Genomic DNA, 20,129 nt, shown 5'->3' with positions numbered 1-20,129 from the left:
GTCAGAGAAGCTCAGTTTCTCTCATGACTCCAGTTTAACACCAGTTGTCATCCATACAGCGGCCGTGGTTTACCAGTCCACGGCCCCTGAGATGAACCTGCTCAAGACTCTTTGTACACAGCCCAACAAAGTCATGGTATTTATTTATTTGTTTGTCTGTTTATTTATTTTTGACCATGTTTAATAGAATAAAAATGGTCAGTATTAAGCAAATAAAGAGTAATAAACAAAGGTTTTTTTTTAAACTTTATTAAGATTCCAGTTTAATTCAGTTATTTTTTGGTATTATTAATAATCCACTTTTAGGGCTACCACAATCCACTGTTCAACTTACAGTTTAGTAGATATTCATCTGACTTCACAAATGGATAAAGCTTTTGATAAAATGGTTGGAATCCACCAGTAAAATCAATGGTAGAAAGTGGGTTGTGTCATTAATGGAAATGTAACTTTCCTCATAAACATAACATATTATGTTCATTGCGCTTTATGAAAAGTCTACACAGTGTCTGTTGTTAGAGAATAATCTTCATTAGACACTGTTCTCATATAATCTTATTCCTATATGTACAGTTTTATATATAAGCCCACCCACATCAGAATAAAAGTAGTTTTTCAGTAATTTGGAGTCATTGAGACATAATGAATGCATTGAGCAGCACAATTCAGATAAAAAATAATAGCTTTCTTCAATTTCAAACATTGACAGATTAAGACCACTTCTCATTAGTGCTGCAGCTCAAATTTAGTTAGACAGCAAAAAACCTTAGAGTTTAATCTATTTGTGAGGGCACAACAAGAAATTCACTCTTAGCTGTTGTCACACTGTATTAGAATCAAAGGAATTCCAATGTAATCAGATTGAAAGCATTAGGATAGCATTAGTCAACCTTTTTTGTTCATCAAGAATTGCAATTGAGAACTGTTTCTGTGGTGAAATTTCTATGAGCAATTAGGTGGCTAATAAAAATTCTTTCAATTTTAACAGCAAACCTTCATTCCAACTATGCCTGATATTCAACACAACCAGACAGAATTTGGAGCTGAAGGAAAGTTGTGGAGTAAGTGTATGACTGACCAGAATGATAATGAATTTCAAATGTTTTCAGTTCAAGCTCTTTACTACGCACACATACACACACACACATTTCATTTTGTTCTCTCCTTGCATTTTGTATTTAGAATGCCAATGTGGACAACCAGTTGTGGTTGAAAATGTAAGCATAAAATTCCTACCATTCTATATCAATAGCATTAATCAGTTATCAGTCATATATATCCCAGTCATATGTCTCCTTTGCTTACGGTGTTGACTAAATATTGTCTTGATAGTGTGGGAGGCCATGGGTTAAAGCCAAATGTCCATACTGTCATCGAGAGATTGGTGGCACATCACATATACCAGTGGAAGGCTTCAAAGAGTATGTAAAATACATATGATCTACTTGCTGGCATTGTTAGGCACCATATTACAGAAACATTTGTACCACTTGGCATTCTCCATCTGTGTGCGTGTGCTTTTTCACACATCATCATTTTTCACACGATCAATAGACTGACTGATGCTGATCAGATGGGCCATATCCTGGGAGACCCAAGCAGCCGAACCTACCCAGGCTGTGAGAGGAGTTTATCTGGAGCGTCTCTGTGCCTCGTCAGAGCACTCATACACTCCTGCATGCTGTGGGCAGCAATCGATAACCCTGAGGTACAGCATCAATTATAAGTTATGAGCCTTGGACCTCAAAAGTAAATGAGGTTTATAACTCAGTGAGTTCTCTCCTGTTGTAACATTTCCTCTGGGGCTTGAGGTATAATGGTGGTGTAACTGGATCATACCATAGAACCTCAAATGTGTCGTCAGCTTTGTTTAGTTCTCTTCTCCTTAGACAGCCTCACTGTACATTTCTAAAGCAAATAAGCTTTGAAACACGTGTCACACCTCTAAAGTAGGCCAGCACAGAATAAGGCATGGAGAGATTAAACTGCTTTCATGTCCTGAACTCTGTGTTATTGATTGGTAGACCCAGATGAAGGCTCTAAGAGGGTTTTATGCAACTGATAAACTGATATGGTATTATATGTTTTATTTTTTCTTTAGGCCATTAAGGCTCTCATTTCTAAACCAAACTGTGATGTTGGGAAGTATCTGTGTGACCATCTTCAGAAGGACATTGAGCTGCTTGCTAGTGTCCTAGGAAAGAGCACAGAGGATGCTGAAATCGCTGTCCACATGTTTTTGAGACATATCATGGAAAGTCCCTCAGGTATTACAGCCAGTCTACACTGCTTAAAACATACAATAACAGGAAAACTGCTTTATTTTCCCCCAGCAAGCTTAATCAGAAAGTACTTTGAACATGTCTGTGTAGTTTTTCACTGATGGTAAGATACATATTGTGTATGGACAACTGTGGTTAAAACATTATTTAAATCACTATTCTACCCTGTGTTCATCACGTATTGAAAATGAGACAAATGTATAGTTTGAATCTGTATGTTTTCTTCAAATATAGAACAGAATAGAATAGAATAGAATAGAATAGAAATAACAAGTATTGTTACTAAGTTCAACAAATATTGTTACTAAGTGCAATCAGCCAGATGGACTAGAACTTAATTGCAACAATAAGTTTGCAAAAAATAGATTGATGAGATCAAAGTCTTTGAAAGAATTTGCCTTCATCATATTTTACAACCTTTGCGTCCACTTTACTGTAATGTTTATTTCGACTAAGCTTTGATTCTCATCGTTGCAGCTGAGCCTGGCTTTGAAATTCACACAACTGAGACAAGAGAGAAGAGAAATCAGTGGGAAAACCACATGCAAACGAAGACACGAGCGTTCTTTTTGGTAATAAAAAAAGACAAAAAAATCTGCTAAAGATTTTATTGAAGAGCGTGGAAAATTAGACTTGGAAATGATCACATTAGTTCTCACAAAAAATGCAATCTGGAATGCAGTGTCTGTTGGTTTGCAGCAATAGTTTGTATGAAATGTGAGGAAATTATGAGGTGAGCAAAAAATGTTAATATCTTATATTATTATTTTTTAATACAGGAATTTGATAAAAACCTCTCAGGGGTGCACAATGACATTCTGCAGAATAATGTCGGGGACATATTAGTGAATATTCTGTACAGCAAAACACCACAGCTGACAGATCTGTCCACCATTGGCATATTCAACCTCCCACTCATGTGGAGATATGAGCAGAGAATGACCATTCAGCACCTCACTCACCTGGTGGAACTGGGGGATGGAACTGAGGGGTATCCAGCACTTTTAGAACTTCTTAGAAAGGTAAGTAGCTCTATAAAATGTAAAACCCATTTACAACTACTTCTATTTCGTATGAAACTCGCAGTGAAATGTGCATTATATAGCTGCCACTGTGGCTGTAGTTAAGGGTTTTTTTTTTTTTTTACATGACAATAACCTGTATCTCAGTTTGAGAATTTATTCTCATTAGTAATGAAGAGTCACATTATGTGACTTACAGTTTAATTGTACACACATAATACAAATCCCAGATATTTTGCCATGTGTGGTGGGAGGACAGTTTACTGTCTAAAGTACAAATTGAACAAAAATCCTTTTATTTAATGTTCACAGCATGGCCACATTCAGCACATCAGACATCTGCCTCAGATCCTGAGTCTTCAGCTGAAACTCATGCTCCACTTTCGCTACACTGATTTAGTCGACCTGAAAGACATGTCAGTGGAAGAGTTCCTGACAAAAGCCCCACCAGGTATGAAAGATGCATGTGTTAGTTGACCTGCCTATTAATATATCATGTTGTTACTCGGGCCATGTGAAGGAAATTCACCAATAATCTATCTATGATTGTTTGTGTGTGTGTGTTTTTTTGCTCCAACCCATTTTATCTCAAAATGTACTGATTTTTAAAAAAAATTAAATGTTTATTTGGGCAGTTTCAAATTTGATCATACTGTTGGTTTACAATTTGAGCAACAACATTTGACATAAATTTTCACAGATGTGTTTTCTTATTAAATAGGATTATATGTTTGTATATCCTTCCATGACATAAATAGCGTTCTCAAAAGATTGTAGGGTGAATGAGAGCTCAGAAAGTTTCATTTGTAAAACATATTTTGAAGTATTTCCAGGTCTTTCAGTTTTAGACATGATTCCTGCTTTGTGTAAAAACCTTTAGATGTTAGTAGTTTAATACCATATCATGTCAAATAATCAATGCTCCTGTGTGTAAAAGCTTAGCCATCAGTTATTCAGTCAGACATACAAAAAGTGACTGCCTATTTTCTTAGGGTAATGGTTTCATAAAGGTTTATTTTTTTCCAGCTGAGAGTCACCTACTTAAAGAGGGCGTGAAAAGGCTGATGAGCGTGTGGAGACATCTGAAGGACTCGTCTTGTGAGGGTTTTTCACCATTTGTTCATAAACACTGAAAAAACGTTTGAGGGAAAATTTTAAAAATTATAACATTTCGTGAATGTGTTTGGTTTATAGATCTTGAGATTCCACCAGACCTTAAGCAGAGGGAGGAAGACAGCATAATGATTCCTGATCTTCTGCCCAGAGAAAACTCTGTAACACAAATAGTAACGAGATATCTCGCCAAAATGCAGAATGACTGCATTAACAGTGCCAAGATCGAAAAAAGCATGTAGGTTTCCCATGGCATCTTAATTACAGTGCTTTAAACATTACAACGGCTTTAACACGTTCCAAAAAACAAGCCTGGAACAGATTTTCGCCTTGTAGCTCTAGATAATGTGTTCTGCAGGTTAATCTAACAAATTTGACTAATTTAAGCTCTTTTTACCTTTTTGATGCTTGAGTCTAAGTAGTTACACTACACTGGAAAATGTAATTGTTCATCTGTTTTTAACCCTTGACTAAACTGATTACCACTGCTCAAAAGCTGACTATGAGCTAAGATAAGAAAACATGTAATTGAAATATTATTCTGGGTATATCTGTAGACAAATGAAAGCTGAGGACCTCAAACCCTCACACGTCATCACATGTGACTTGGAGGAGGACTTTCTCCCAATGGCCATCTCCAACTTTGGGTACATTGTGAATGAGGATGGCACTGAAACCACCAACTATAATTTCAAAACCCTGGAGAGCCAGCTGATCAGTCGCTTCATCAGTGAGAAACCCCTCATTGATCTGTCTGTACGTATAAACTTGTGTTTTCTCTCAGTGAGAAACCGCTCATTGACCTGTCTGTATGTATAAACTTGTGTTTTCTCTCAGTGAGAAACCCCTCATTATCTGTCTGTACGTATAAACTTGTGTTTTCTCTCTGTGAGAAACCACTCACTGACCTCTCTGTATGTATAAACTTGTGTTTTCTCTCAGTGAGAAACCCCTCATTGATCTGTCTGTACGTATAAACTTGTGTTTTCTCTCAGTGAGGTTCCTCAAAGAATTTACTCTATTGCTGATAATGTGACACATGTGGTCTGAGAATAATAATTCATTGTTATGTTCTGTCACTGTTCTACAGAACATGTGTTCTTGACCTGATTATTTTGTTTGTTTCAGACATTACCTTTAATGGAGTGTAATCCGGTGTCAACACTGCAGTCTTTCTTCAGTAAAGTGAAATCTAATCTGGTATGAGTCCTCCTCCTTTCTTTAATGTGTTTGTTTGTGTGCCTTTTATGCTTTGGTATACGAGATTGTTTTTTTGGCCACTGTAGGAGCCCTTGCCAGCCCAGGAGAAGAGTTACATCATGAATGAAATGAGATTCCTCAGTGAGATCTCCGCTGCTCTGTCCACCCTGAGAATAGCCATTGGTTTCCTGGAGTTATCCTTTGGCTCCAAAGACATGCTGTTAGTGGAGTACATGAAAACTGAGCTGAGAATGGAGGACAGAGCCCAGCACCTGGAGCTGCCGGTATATATATGTCTGTGTGTGTGTGTGTGTGCATAGTAAAGAACTTGAACGAAAAATATGAGAAATTTATTATCATTCTGGTCAGTCACACACTTACTCCACAACTTTTCTTCAGCTCCAGTTTCTGTCTTGTTGTGTTGAATACCGGGCATATATATATATATATATATATGTGTGTGTGTGTGTGTGTGTGTGTGTGTGTGTGTGTGTGTGTGTGTGTGTATATATATATATATGTATATGTATATACAGAGAGAGAGAGAGAGAGAGAGAGAGAGAGAGATGAGTTACTAATATGTATGTATATATATATAGAGAGAGAGAGAGAGAGAGAAAGAGAGAGATGAGTAACTAATATGTATGTATATATATATATGTGTGTGTGTGTATACTGTACATATGTACTGACACATGCTTGTTCTGGGTCTGTCTTCCACATGGTGAAACTTCTATTCCTGTGTAATTCAGGTTTTGAGAACCAGTCAAGTGAAGCATATTCAGTCTCTGTGGGAAGCTCTGTCCACCAGACGCTCAGCTCTGCTGACTGAGATGAATCAGGTTTGTGGCTCCTTAAGGTACTAGTTTACTTGAACCCACACACAAACAGTGTGAGTGCAGTACACACTCAGTGGTTCATTTCTAGGTATGCCCACACGTAACTGGACCTCTACAGTGCCCCCTGTTGGTTGGGTCATTAATAATTCACTTAATCAAATTAATCCAAAAACAATTGTAAGATATGGCCTGGTGTGTAAACCTTTTTCTTGGCTGGTATCAAGAAACATAAGGCGTGGCAAGAAAATATTTCTCTCATGACAACACCACCACCTGCACATCCTGGGTCTGTGACTGAGACATTAACAGAGCAGTCGACGTCTGTCTGGACTCACTTCCCCCTTCCCTGTCTGTGGTCTGCACTGCAGTTTGTTTGATTCTCATCATCCTGCACCAGTCTCATCAGCACCCTCTGATAGTCATCTGCCTGTTTTATATAGACAGCCGTGTCGTGAAAGAGCTCCCTTTTTGTGAATAGGTTTTGTTACCAAATAAACTGGTCACTGAGTGTAAATACAGAAAATGTAAAGTCCCTCATACACTACATGTCAAAGTCTTCACAAACGCCAGTAACTGCCAGAATTCTAATGTGTAGGTGTACACATTTATAGACTGTACATTTTGGGTACATTATAAGCATATAAATGTTTGTTTTTGTTTTAGGATCCGTTCTTCATGGTGGACTCAAAATTCAAAGAGACACTGAGTGAGGAGGGAGAGAGAGATTTGGTCACCAAACTGTCAGAGATTAAAAACCTGGACATGTTCCTCACTGAACTGCACGATCTCATCATGAACATGGAGGCCAGGGAGTTTAGGCCAGACTGGGAGTAAGGGTTTTCCATTACAACACCCCGTGGATTTAAATCATCTAAGCCATTTATGGTCCATTGATCTTGGTTTTGTTAATTCTCATGCAAGTAATGAGTCATATTTACTCAGAAACAGCTGAATCCTTGACAATGCCAGAAGATGCATAGTATTTAACAGACATCAAAGGATATTAGTGTTGTATGTAATATTAAACATGTTCTTATTATTCTTGATGTTTTCCCTAGGTTCAGTTCGACTTTTGAAAACGTCCTCTCATATGACAAAGAGCTTCCTGAGGACTGCGTTACAAGCCTGATAAAGCCTTTTGGAGATGATCTGAAGATGAAAAATATTATTTCTCTGTGGGGTCTGTCAGTGAAGAGAAGAGCCGGCCATGTGAATTCAGTGTTTAACTGACATGATGGAGGACAGTACAGTACACTGAGAGTGTGGGAATAGTGAAATTATCGCATTGTAACTTCTGCATTAGAGCTCTTCCAAGCCCAGTTCTAAACTGCTGGACCAATGTGATGTATGACCGTAGTGTCATGGCAGTAGCACATGCTTTATGCTGCATGCTGTTAGTAATAGAGCTGCTGGTATCCATCTGTTCCCTATGAAACATTTACACTCACTATTATCTTTGACATGTGACAGTCAGAACTTAATCGTTTTGAGTTGGAACATTTGAGTGTTTTCATGTTTTTCTGTTTTGGGTTTGTTTCCTTTTTTAATCTCTGCATGATAGGGTGGAAATTAAACATTTCAGAAATGGTCAGTGCGTTAATTAACCAGACTTTTTCATATATCACAAACTGTGATTATCACATAGTTTTTGTTTATTTTTATGTTCTTTGGGTTGTTCTTGTGTTTTTGTACAATTTCTTTATTCAGAGGGAGCCTTTCTTTAAATGTGATCCACTTTTTGTTGCCTTTGCTTTCATAATTCCTGGATATCTAGAAAAATTATTGACTAAATTCAGTACTGGCGTGTCAGTAGTGTTCATGGATCACTGGACCAATGTATGTCTCAAGGGTGACTGCATAATTTTGATGTGTTTGGAATCCATTTTTCTTTGTGAAAATACACTGAAGATGAGCTGGAATATGTGTCCTGAAATTTGCCTTTATTTGTTTAGTCCGCTCGTTCATGTGTCAGGGTTTAGGAGGTGTTTTTTCAGCAATATGTCATTTTTCAAATCAGGAAAAAGTTCTAACATGTGAAGTGCATGTTTCTGGAAGTTGCAGAAATGTTGTAAGCAATACTTGTTACTGATTGAAAAAAAAAGAATAAAAATGTTGTGAATCAGCTGATCAGCCTGTGGTTTAACTCCACACCCATCTTTATGTCATAAAGTTCAAGTGAACTTTCATCAAACCTCAAACGTCAAAGGCAAATACATTAACAAATGACACGTGCTTTGAGGTCATGTTTCAAACTTTTTACGACCAACACTGGGAGTCACTCCATGTTATGAGTTTTGATTGTTAGAAAGTTAGGACGTTAAATGTTAGATTCTCCATTATTCCTCCAGTAGAACAACTTGGTTTCTTCTCCCTTTTTTCTTTTGGCCTGGACCCAGGAAACAGTTGCTGTCAGCCGTATATATGTTTATCTTTGTGGACCTGTCTCAACAGAGCAGTGGATGATGTAAACCTGACTGCATTGACTACGTCATCAGAGGAATGACACATTTGAATAGAAGGGAGACAAAAACATGATTTCTGCCTTTAAATGAGAGACAAAAGTCCACCTCTGCAGACTCCTCTCTCACCTTCTGGTCTCTTATCCTACTCCACAGGATAAATTATCTGTAAAAATCTCTTCCTCCTTCAACCTATGGCTGAGCTCTAGTGCTCCTCTGGCCAGGGGAATGTAGAGAGTACTGTAGCCCTGAGTACAGAATAGTTCTGAGTAAAGAACAGTTCTGAGGAGAGAATAGTTCTGAGGAGAGAGTAGTTCTGAGGAGAGAGTAGTTCTGAGGAGAGAGTAGTTCTGAGGAGAGAGTAGTTCTCAAGAAAGCCCTGAGAAAAGATTAGTCCTGAGTAAAGAATAGTTCTGAGTAGAGAATAGTTCTGAGTAGAGAATAGTTCTGTTAGAAGTAAAACCTCACATGAAAATAGCCAAGTTAATGTCCTGCCCTGTGGTGGTGCCAGCAAAATAAAGGATGTCATTTTAGGCGACTATTGATTCATTTAGGGCAGTGTTGATTGCTATTGCTGGAGGTGGAAAGCAACATGGTTTAAACTTTGATGTTTGTGATAATTGGAAAGCAGCATGGTCTAAACTTTGATGTTTGTGATGATTGGAAAGTGACATGGTTTAAACTGTGATGTCTGTGATGATTGGAAAAGTCAGTGTGCATGTTCTTCATCATACAAATGAAAACAATGGCTATTCAGACACAACTGATCATGGAGAAAAGCACTTGATTCACCTGAGATGTAGTTGGTTGGAGATGAACGTTGCACCATCCATGTTGACAACTGAAACCTCAGCCTAATTGCAAAGATTGTTTTGTGGGACTTTTATCCAGATAAACTGTGAACATGTTAGAGAAGCAATGAGAGAGGCTTCATACGGTTTGGTGATGGTGAAAGACACACGTACACACTCAGACTGTCTTGTGGAAGTTCTTGTGACTCTGCCCAAATGTGGCCTGGAATTCCCTTTCCCTTGAAATGAAAGTGAAAGGACAGGAGTGTGCTGCTCCTCAGAACTGCTGTCACTCAGATGCTTCACTCAGACACTGCGCAAATATTCAACCAACGCTCACGCTTTCTGGTAAGGCAAAACCTATTCCAGATACTAAGGTAAACTACGATAGTCCTGTCCCTAAATAGGATAATATTATTATTTATTAATTATTTTCTATAAAGATATAAAGAAAAACCTCTTACAGGATAGAGGAAATAGACAAGATTCATGGATGGAGTCTCAGACAGACACTCAGAATCATGAGACAAAAGATTTGTAAAATCAGCTTTTTCTATGAAAAACAAGACATGCTCCTCTGAAGCTGTGAGAGAGAGAGAGAGAGAGAGCTGGAGGCATTGATTTAATTTTCTTAAATTCATAGTTAATACATATATATTTTTAAACCACCGTGCTGGCAAATTTATGACCAGCTGTCACGGAAGAACCACGGAGCAGGATACAAGTGCGGAGTAACAGGAAGGTTCTTTATTCACAAAGAAGGTTTTTGCACAAACAGGGTAAACACAGGACTGAACTAGAAACACACAGGATGCTAACGGGAAGACTCAGAGTACACTTGGTAGTGGTAAAGGGTTACCAGGGGACCGAAATAGCAAGACGTCCTTTAAAGATAGTGAATCGGCTTAGTGAACACGTGGGGAGTGTAGACTTGGTGGGGATCTGGTCCAATAGTGGGGATTAAATACAGAGAGAGGGGAACCGAGTGAAGGCAGTTGTGAGGGATGAAGAGCGATCAGACTGGTGATTAGTGAACCGGCGATGCCGAGCGCTGAATGGCTGAGACCGGCGAGGGAGGAGACGAGATCGCCACACCAGCAAAACATTCAGAGCGTTCACAAACTTTCAAATTCACCGACACCAGAAAAATGAAGGATCCACAAAAAAAAAAAAAAAAAAAATGCCTGTTACACAAATGAGCAAAGCAGAGTCACAAAAGTGAAAGTTTAAAATGAAATGATGAAAAAGACCTCTTTCATTTATTCTGACAAGCCACTGTGGGGGATTTTAGGATGGAGCAACCGTGCTTTTCACAGACACGGCTGTGAGAGAGAGAGAGAGAGAGAGAGAGAGAGAGAGAGAGAGAGAAAGAAAGAAAGAAAGAGAAAGAAAGAAATTGATTTCTTTTAAAGAATATGTTCTTGTTGGTCTGAGAATACTTCCAAAATGTTTTATGTGCATGCTGATTTCTGTACATGCAGTCCAAAGATCACCTGATCATATACATATACACATTTAATGATGTCTTTGTGTTCCTTACACAGACACGGCTTCCTCCAGCAGTCTCCTGTCTGAAGATCAGTTCCTGTGTTCTGTCTGTCTGGATGTGTTCACTGACCCTGTTACCACTCCATGTGGTCACAACTTCTGCATGACCTGTCTCAATGAACACTGGGATAGGAGTGGGCACTGCCTGTGTCCTCTCTGTAAGGAGCAGTTTAATGTTAGACCTGAACTCAAGATCAACAGAATGTTCAGAGAGGTTGTAGATCATTTGAGGAGAAGGAGAGACCCTGTCAAACCTGGGAAGGTGCCCTGTGACATCTGCACCTGTGAGAGACTGAAGGCTGTGAAGTCCTGTCTGGACTGTGGGTTGAGTTTCTGTGAAACTCACCTGGAGCCTCATAAAACCGCAGCCAAACTCCAGAAACACAAACTGATGGATCCCGTGGAGAACCTGGAGGACTATATATGTCAGAACCATGAGAGACCCCTGGAGCTGTTCTGTAGAGATGACCAGACATGTGTGTGTCAGTTCTGTACTGAGGGAGACCACAAGACTCACAACACTGTTCCTCTAGAGGAGGAGAGTGAGGATATAAAGGTGAGAGATAATGAACACATTTGTCCTGCCTGATATTTGACTCATTACAGACAATTACTGAATCTCTCACTGCACGTTTCAATGTACTGTGACTATATGGTGCAGTTGAGTAGATGGAAATGTTTTCAGAAGCATCAGAAGCACTAAGGTTTAGGTAGAAAGTACAAGGTGTCTGTTCTTGCCTTCTCATTAAAACCATATGAGTGTTCCTCTGTCTACCTACTGTCCAAGCAAACACTGAGAAACAAATACTCTGAAACAAGGCACAACAAACTCACATAGAAAACTGACCTATTGTTTTCATTGGTTGTAATTTGTAATATTTGAGAGGGTCTGTTTAGAGACTGACAGACACAAATCCAACTGAAATCACGATCATTTATGATGTTTCTCTCTCTGTCCACAGTCTGAGCTGGGGAAAACACAGACAGAGGTTCAGAAGATGATCCAGGACAAACTGAAGAAGATTAAAAAAAATCAGACACTCAGTAGAGCTCAGCAATGTGAATCCACTTTAGATTTCATTTTTTTTCTTTCATGACTTATAAACCAGTGCTTTAAAATGTTTACATTTTATTGAAGAACCAAAGTAAATCAACTCAAACATGTTTTGATATCACATAACTGTGATTATAAATGTATTATACATATTGCATACAGATTTATGATTAAAATTATATAAATTATATAACATATCCATTTGATGTCCTGATAGGCATCCACAGAGAGACAGATAGCAGACAGTGTGGAGGTGTTCAGTTCTCTGATTGGCTGTATTGAGAGAGGTCGGGCTGAGCTGATTGAGCTGATGGAGGAGAAACAGAAAGCAGCAGAGAGGCAGGCTGAAGGTCTCATTAAAGAGCTGGAGCAGGAGATCACTGAGCTGAAGAGGAGAGACACTGAGCTGGAGCAGATCTCCCACTCTGAAGATCACCTCCACCTCCTACAGGTCAGTGTCCCTCTCTCTGCTCAGTGACACTGCAGCACATGACAGGACAAGACTCCCCATGCTGAGAGATTTCTCCTCTCTCCTGCTGGACTGTAGGTTTACCCAACTCTCTGCAGCCCTCCACACACCACACACTCCACTGACATCAGTATTGACCCTCATCTGTGTGTGGACACTCTGAGGAAAGCTCTAGTCAACGTGGAGAATAATCTCAGAAGACAGCTGGACAAGCTGACTCATACTGGTGAGAAAGAACTGGAAATTCTCATACTGGTGAGAAAGAACTGGAAATTCTCATACTGGTGAGAAAGAACTGGAAATTCTATTGACAAAATCAGTCCTTCAATGAAAAAAAGAAATGCAAAAAGAGAAGAGAAACAGAAAACTAAGTGGGCACTGTAACTGTGTGTTTGACTGCAATGTGGCATGTCAGTGTAGCAGTTTTAAAATGTCTGACTGTGATAAAGGAAGTCCAAGAGTAAAAAAATATAAAATCTTTTAATGTCCGTAAAAGCGTACAGCCTTTTAATCTCAGTAACACCACATTGTCTACCTCTGTTTATTATAAAACTATCAAGTCTGATTCAGTACACTAGCAGCGTTAAACAAAGCGTAAATGGTATGAGAACAATACTAACAGTCACATTTTTCCATAGATCTGAAGAGAATGAAACAGTATGCAGGTAAGAATCTGTTCCACTACAGCGCTGAAATACACCGGTAATCCTCTTAAAGAACGTGCTATGGAGACAGGTGGTAACACACTCGTTTTCTGTCTCTGTCTCTGTCTCAGTGGATGTGACTCTGGATCCTGACACAGCCCATCCTGATCTCATCCTGTCTGATGATGGAAAACGAGTCAGAGATGGTGACACTCCACAGAATGTTCCTGAAAGCCCAGAGAAGTTTGAACTCTGTCCCAATGTCCTGGTGAAAGAGGAGTTCTCCTCAGGGAGGTTCTACTATGAGGTGGAGGTGAAAGGGAAGAGGGAGTGGAGCGTGGGAGTGGCCAGGGAGTCCGTGAACAGGAAGGGGGACATCACTGTAGAACCTAAGGGTGGATTCTGGACTGTGGGTCTGGAGAAAGGAGATGAGTGTTGGGCAAATGACTCTCCCTCTGTCCTCCTCTCTCTGAGACGCAAACCCCAGAGGGTGGGGGTGTTTGTGGATTATGAGGAGGGTCTGGTCTCCTTTTATGATGTGGAGGCCAGTTCTCATATCTACTCTTTCACTGGTCAGTCTTTCACTGAGAAACTCTATCCGTTCCTAAGCCCTGGTCTGAATGATGAAGGGAAAAACTCAGGCCCGTTAATCATTTGTTCTGTCAGATGACAGATTGTTTATACGTTCTGTTCTCATGCCTGTGGTAACCGACAGGCAACATGTCTCATTACTGATGTAGGAAATCGTTTTGGATAAAAGTGTCTGTAAATTGAACAAATGTAAATGAATATGAAACATGATTATCACTGTCTTGTTATCATTGTAAAATTGTTGCTTTGATTGATATAACAGTTTCGATGGACTATTTAACCAGTTTGAAATCTGAGTTGTTAAGTTTTTCTGTCTCAGACTGCTGTTCATGCACTGAAGCCACAGAATTAACTCCATACTCACAATGATATCAATTTCATTCCAAGGTCTCCTCCTCTGATGTTCCCTCCGACACACACACACATACACACACACAGACCTCTGCTGTGTCATGCTGCTATTCCACCACCTGTTGCTGAACTATTTGACACCAGCAGATGGCGCCAGGGTCCCACTACAAAGTTTCAACTACAAAACAATAAAATGTTATTTGGAGCATAAAAAACAAAATTAGAGACTTTTAAAGATAGAGTTACATTTTCTTTCAAAAAATGCTGTGTATCAGTAATTCTCTTATTCTGAGTATATAAGTCATTCTATATTACTGACCTCACAGGGTTTCTGTATACACCACTATTTCCTCAGTAGTATTAGAATTCAGAGGGGTATTCCAGAAAGTGAGTTTAGTGAAACCTCTGAGTTAGTTAACTCAGAGTAAGTAGTAAACCTCCAAATAGAAGAGCCTTATGGCTTCATTCTCGACAAAGACAAACGAAACAAAGACCTAAGGCTCTTCTATTAGGAGGTTTACTACTTGTTCTGAGTTTACTAACTAAACCCACTTTCTGGAACACCCCCCAGGTTATGGTGGTGAGAACACTGTCCTAAACACTGGGGTTATGGTGGTGAGGACACTGTCCTAAACACTGGGGTTATGGTGGTGAGGACACTGTCCTAAACACCGGGGTTATGGTGGTGAGAACGCTGAGTCCTAAACACTAGACCACAGGGAATGACCAAAACAGACTGGACCCAAAGTGGACCATGTCACAGAGACCACACAGAAATCAGAAGTTTGTTGGAAAAACAAGAGTAGGAAGCGTTACCTGAATCCCTGACAGTCAACGCTTGACAAAGTCCAAAACACACAGGCAGTCATCTCACAGGCAGTCATCTCACAGGCAGTCATCACATTGCAAAATTCAGACAAAGGGTGAAAACACACTTGAGATACAGGAAACTGCAAACACAAATTACTGGGGCAAAGGGCAAGACTGAGGGACACAGAGGAAGAGGTACAGGGTTTAAATACACAAAGTTAATAAGACACGTGCGGCTGATAACAACAGACAGGTGGGCCACTGATGGAGGAATTGACAAAGTCCTCACAAGATCCACTTACAGTGCGAAATTAAAGTCCACATTGCCAGGACATAGGACATGTGAGGCAGGCGTATGTAACTCATCTCATCAATCTGGGAATGATCATTTAGAGATTTTAAATTCAACTGATAATTATAATTCAGGGCTTCACCGTGAACACTCAGTTCTCTAACAGACGACGCAAAGGGAAAACCATTACTATTATCACTAGTTCAGTGTAAAGGGACACAGTTCAGGTTCCAGTACCTTTTTTGTAAAGGGATATGGCCGTGGTTCAGGTTCTAGTGCCTTTTTGTGCTGACTGTAAGCTGTAAGTAGACCTGGGGGAGCATTTATGGTGACATTGTGACATAGTTTTATATTTAATACATATGTGTGTGTGTGTGTGTGTGTGTGTATATTGTCACATTGGGACGGTAATGTTCACAGTAAAGGACTGAGATAGATACTATAAGACCAGCACCTCATAGTCCATTCACTACAGCTCTCACTTACACACAGCCCAATGTTTTTATAAAATGTCATTTTAGTGAGAGTCCATCCACATAAATTTTTATTTGCTGATTGTTCAGCGAGTGGCAACCTGTCCAGGGTGTTTCCCCGCCTTTCGCCCTATGAGTGCTGGGATAGGCTCCAGCACCCCCCATGACCCTAATTAGGATAAACGGCTTAGATAACGAGTGAGTGAGTGATTGTTCAGCCTCTGGCGCTTCTGTCTCCATATGGACAGTTATGACATTACTCTTCTTAATGTGTAGCAAACAAAACAGGATGGCACCCCCTGACTTAATCCTCATAGCGAACAAGAAAAAAAACTCCACAAAAAACCCAGGTGTGACAGGGAAAATGGGAGAAATCTTGAGAAGGACCACAGAGAGAGGAGACCCCTTCATGGCCAGACAGGTGTGCAATAGGTGTCTACCCACTGGGCAATAACAAACAGAAAAATGTAAAAGAGAGTAGATTAGAGGACAGAACAAGGATAGCAACAACAGCAAGGGCTCGGCAGAGGCGGGCAACATAGTCACAGCAGCACAGGAAGGTGACCAGCCACGAAGCCATCGCGGCTGCCGGTGCGAGGGGGATGGCAATGATGAGAAGGATGAAGATGATGAAGTGGATGAGCTGGTGATTGCGGGGCGGGGCACACTGGAGAGGAAGGCAGCCGCATTCACACAAGGCACTCATGCTCAGACATATGAGATACAGACATGCAATAGATGAGGGAGGAAAGGTGGAGCATTAGTGGAGTACTTGGATTTAGCAAAGAATAAAGTGTGCTGATGTATTGACGTAGTAATGCTGGGTGTGGAAGGTGCAGGAGGAGCAGGGCTATGCAGGGCAAGCAGGATCAGGGACAGCAGGGTACGGAAACAAAGTCACGGTGCCAACCTAATGATCCATGCAGCAAGACACAGCCATCAACCACTCACACAGACAGAGGAGAACAGGTTACAAAAACAACAACACCACAATCAAGACAGAAATTAGAGGGTAGAGAGAGGAAGAGAGAATGTGAGAAACTAAACTATAACAGGAGAGCCTATGGCAGAGACTGCGCCTCCTTCAATGGTCAGTTCGAATTAATGTTATCCATAAGTTAGACAGAACAGATGAGTCTTAAGTTTGGTTTTAAAGGTATAGAGAGTGTTGGCCTCCCTAATTTCTATAGGTAGATGATACCAGAGGAGGGGAGAGCGATAGGCAAAGGCTCGGTGGCCAGCAAAGTTCTTTTTAACTCTTGGAACATTTGATCATTTAGCACCCTAAAAGTGCGGGGGAGTTACAAGTTTTATTGTCATTTACTAGATAATAATGTGGACATCGTTATCAGCAATGAAATTCTTGGGCTCGGGGCCAGCTAAACTTATAAAGTGTAGCAGTTAAATAATAATAATAATGAAAGAACAATAAAGGTAAATATAGGGGTAATATAAGGATATACATAAGGGAATATATATGTACATGTGCAATAAATAGAAATGTACAGAAATGTTGAGATATAAAATATAAGACAGATATAAGAGTATAGGAGTATAAGAGTGTGTAGTGGGTGAACAGTCCTGAGTGGAACAGTCTTAAAGTGCATGTGCAACAGCATAGACAGTGTGGTGTACACACTGGAGGGGGGCTGGGGTAGAGGGTTTAATTAAATCAGACAGGTACGCTGGTGCAGGTCCATTGTAACGACCTCGTCTCCTCCCTCGCTGGTTTCAGACACTCAACGATCTGTGTCACTGGTTTGCTAATCACCGGTCTGCTCTCTCATCATCTCCCTCACCTGCTCTCACTCCTGTGCACTCACTCACCTCTGTGTAATCTCCTCTGTTTTACCAGTACTTCACAGAGTCTACATTTGCCACGAATGTATGCTGAGCAGTTCTTTCATAACGTGACTATTAACTGTCAATATCTTCTTGTTATATACTGTTTGTATCCGGGTTTGTTTTCCACCTCAAGTTTTGTCTTTTGCCTGTTCACTGGAAAGAACTGTGTCACTACCTGTCTTCCCCTGACTGTATCTACGTGGTTTGTTGTAATAAATACCTCGTGTCTCCACACTTGTGTCCAGCTCTTTGGCAATCGTCTGACACCTATGTAGAATTTTATATGTTCACAAGAGGACCTTAAAATCAGCCCTGGCTTAAATTGGGAGCCAGTGAAGCGAAGCTAGGACAGCTGTTATGTGGGTAAACTTCCTCGTTCTGGTCAGGATTCTGGCAGCAGCATTCTGGACTAACTGAAGACCTCTTGTATTAGAGGCAGGCAAAGCATAGCACATTACAGTAGTCAATGTCCAGATGTGACAAATGCATGAACAATGGTTTTGGCATCAGCCAAACTTAGCAGGGGCCTAATTTTGGAGGTTGCGGAGGTGATAAACGGCTGTTTTTTGGTTGTGTTCTTGATGTCGGTGACTAGTGAGAGACTGCAGTCAAAGATCACACCAAAGTATTTAGCTGCACAATTTTGAGAGATAATGCAATTGTCAAAATTTAGAGCAAGATCACTAAAAAGATGCTTATGTGTAAGGGGACCAGTGACAAGCATTTCAGTCTTGCCTGCGTTAAGCATTAGGAAATTTGAGAACATCCAACCCTTAATGGCACAGAGACAGGCCTCAAGGTTTGCCAATTCAGAACGGTCATTGTGCTTGATCGGTAGGAAGATCGTCAGCATAACAATGGAAGCTAAAGAGAGCACACTATGTGTACACATGTGACTGCATACTGTATGGACAACTTCTCTACAAATAATAAATAGTTCTGTTCCCAGGCTTCTCATCTAAACTACTCATTCTTGGCATCAGATTTGAAGGATGCCCAAAAACAGAAGCACAAACATTTTTCAATCAGGCGAGGCTTAAGGTGACCATTTATTGTTAATAATGTACATGGAAGGGATACAGACTTTCTTGGGGATTGTTGATCTCTGTAGGGCTACTGCTTGCAGGTTGGTTGAACTACTCTTACACTAACAAACTTAACCCTCCCCTTCCCTGATAAACAGGGTTAATTGTTTTCCTACTTCAGAGAAATCACATGACACACAGTATTTTGCCTTTGGTAGTGTTACTTTTACTTTTGGGCCCTGTATCTGTTTTTAAATTCACAGTCTCTACGTTTTGATGCATATTCAGGTGTACCAATGAGATCTTTAAAAAGTGACTCCTTCCCTTTAATGTGTGAATATTGTAATTAAAGTATTCATCATTCCACACGTGAAAAGTTTCTTTACAATCTTCAGTGCTATTTCACACAGACTAGGAGATAAGCAGTAATATTTGACAGAATAGATTTTGCACATTTGTTGCATGGAGGAGGTTTTTTTTGTGCGCATTAATGGCTTGAAGAAAGGAAGGCAAAGATTTGCAGTTGTATCTGAGAGTAAACAGATTAATGAATGACAGGGTTTCGTGAGATTGTCCCTTTACCTGCCCGTTGAACTGCCACAACTTACAACTAAACACATATTTATCTGATATGTTATGTGTTTATAGTGATGGAATAACATCCCCTTTGGAGTTGGGGGTGACATTGTAAATCTGAAACTGGTCTCCAACTCTTTCACTTTCACATTTATAGTATAAAAATACACAGTCTCACACAGACCAGTTGTCATTAGTGACTGAGGAAGCAACTCTTCACCACTTGTTCTCTGACAGGAAGGATTGTCTTGATTCTTCTCAGACAAAGTGAATGTAATGAAACAATAATTTCAGACACAATGTGAGGTTGTGAACAGTGTTACTATTACATGAGCTGATTTAGATTTTGTATGATAAGTGAATGAAGAATGTATGGTTAGGCAGGGACAGAGCGACTAAGAACAAAGGGCATGGAGACTGTGTCCACAAAATAAGCTTGTGTGCTTTTAGAAATGTCCCTTCCTCCTGAGCAGAGGTCTCAACTGCTTCATATTATTTTATTCAACATGTATGTACAGGCTGTTTGAAAGTGACTTAGTATTCTCAGAGGAAAATAATTTTAAGGTCTGCGCTGTTTTTTGTGATTCTTTACAATTTCTTTACAAGTCCTATTTTAACTTTATGCAGTAGTTTGACGTCTTAAGGAATTTGATTATCACTAAGAAGTTTCATTCTCTGGTTGGTCTTAGAATGCTGGTGGGCTGTGGCCACTCCTCTATTCACTGTCACTAACAAAGGGAGGAGG

At 40.0% G+C, this 20,129-nt stretch overlaps 1 protein-coding gene across 1 annotated transcript in view; it reads left to right on the top strand.

Annotated features, from left to right (window-relative positions):
• Positions 1-16,680, top strand: part of LOC115813995 (E3 ubiquitin-protein ligase rnf213-alpha-like) — a 55,323-nt gene extending 38,643 nt beyond the window's left edge. The window contains exons 39-57 of the mRNA XM_030776703.1: positions 1-136; positions 989-1,061; positions 1,183-1,217; positions 1,333-1,421; positions 1,555-1,708; positions 2,102-2,267; positions 2,760-2,854; positions 3,062-3,304; positions 3,617-3,755; positions 4,331-4,402; positions 4,499-4,655; positions 4,975-5,173; positions 5,546-5,617; positions 5,704-5,901; positions 6,370-6,459; positions 7,120-7,286; positions 7,515-7,640; positions 14,719-14,787; positions 16,452-16,680. The exon at positions 1-136 is cut by the window's left edge and continues 95 nt beyond it. Of these exons, the coding sequence (XP_030632563.1) occupies positions 1-136; positions 989-1,061; positions 1,183-1,217; positions 1,333-1,421; positions 1,555-1,708; positions 2,102-2,267; positions 2,760-2,854; positions 3,062-3,304; positions 3,617-3,755; positions 4,331-4,402; positions 4,499-4,655; positions 4,975-5,173; positions 5,546-5,617; positions 5,704-5,901; positions 6,370-6,459; positions 7,120-7,286; positions 7,515-7,640; positions 14,719-14,787; positions 16,452-16,680 (2,509 nt within the window). The remainder of the gene's footprint in view (positions 137-988; positions 1,062-1,182; positions 1,218-1,332; positions 1,422-1,554; positions 1,709-2,101; positions 2,268-2,759; positions 2,855-3,061; positions 3,305-3,616; positions 3,756-4,330; positions 4,403-4,498; positions 4,656-4,974; positions 5,174-5,545; positions 5,618-5,703; positions 5,902-6,369; positions 6,460-7,119; positions 7,287-7,514; positions 7,641-14,718; positions 14,788-16,451) is intronic.
• The last annotated feature ends 3,449 nt before the right edge of the window (positions 16,681-20,129 follow it).

Source organism: Chanos chanos, chromosome 6 (assembly GCF_902362185.1).
Source record: "Chanos chanos chromosome 6, fChaCha1.1, whole genome shotgun sequence".
NCBI classification, from domain to species: Eukaryota; Metazoa; Chordata; class Actinopteri; order Gonorynchiformes; family Chanidae; genus Chanos; species Chanos chanos.
Note: the sequence above shows the minus strand (reverse complement) of the source record. Positions and strands in the feature narration are given on the sequence as shown.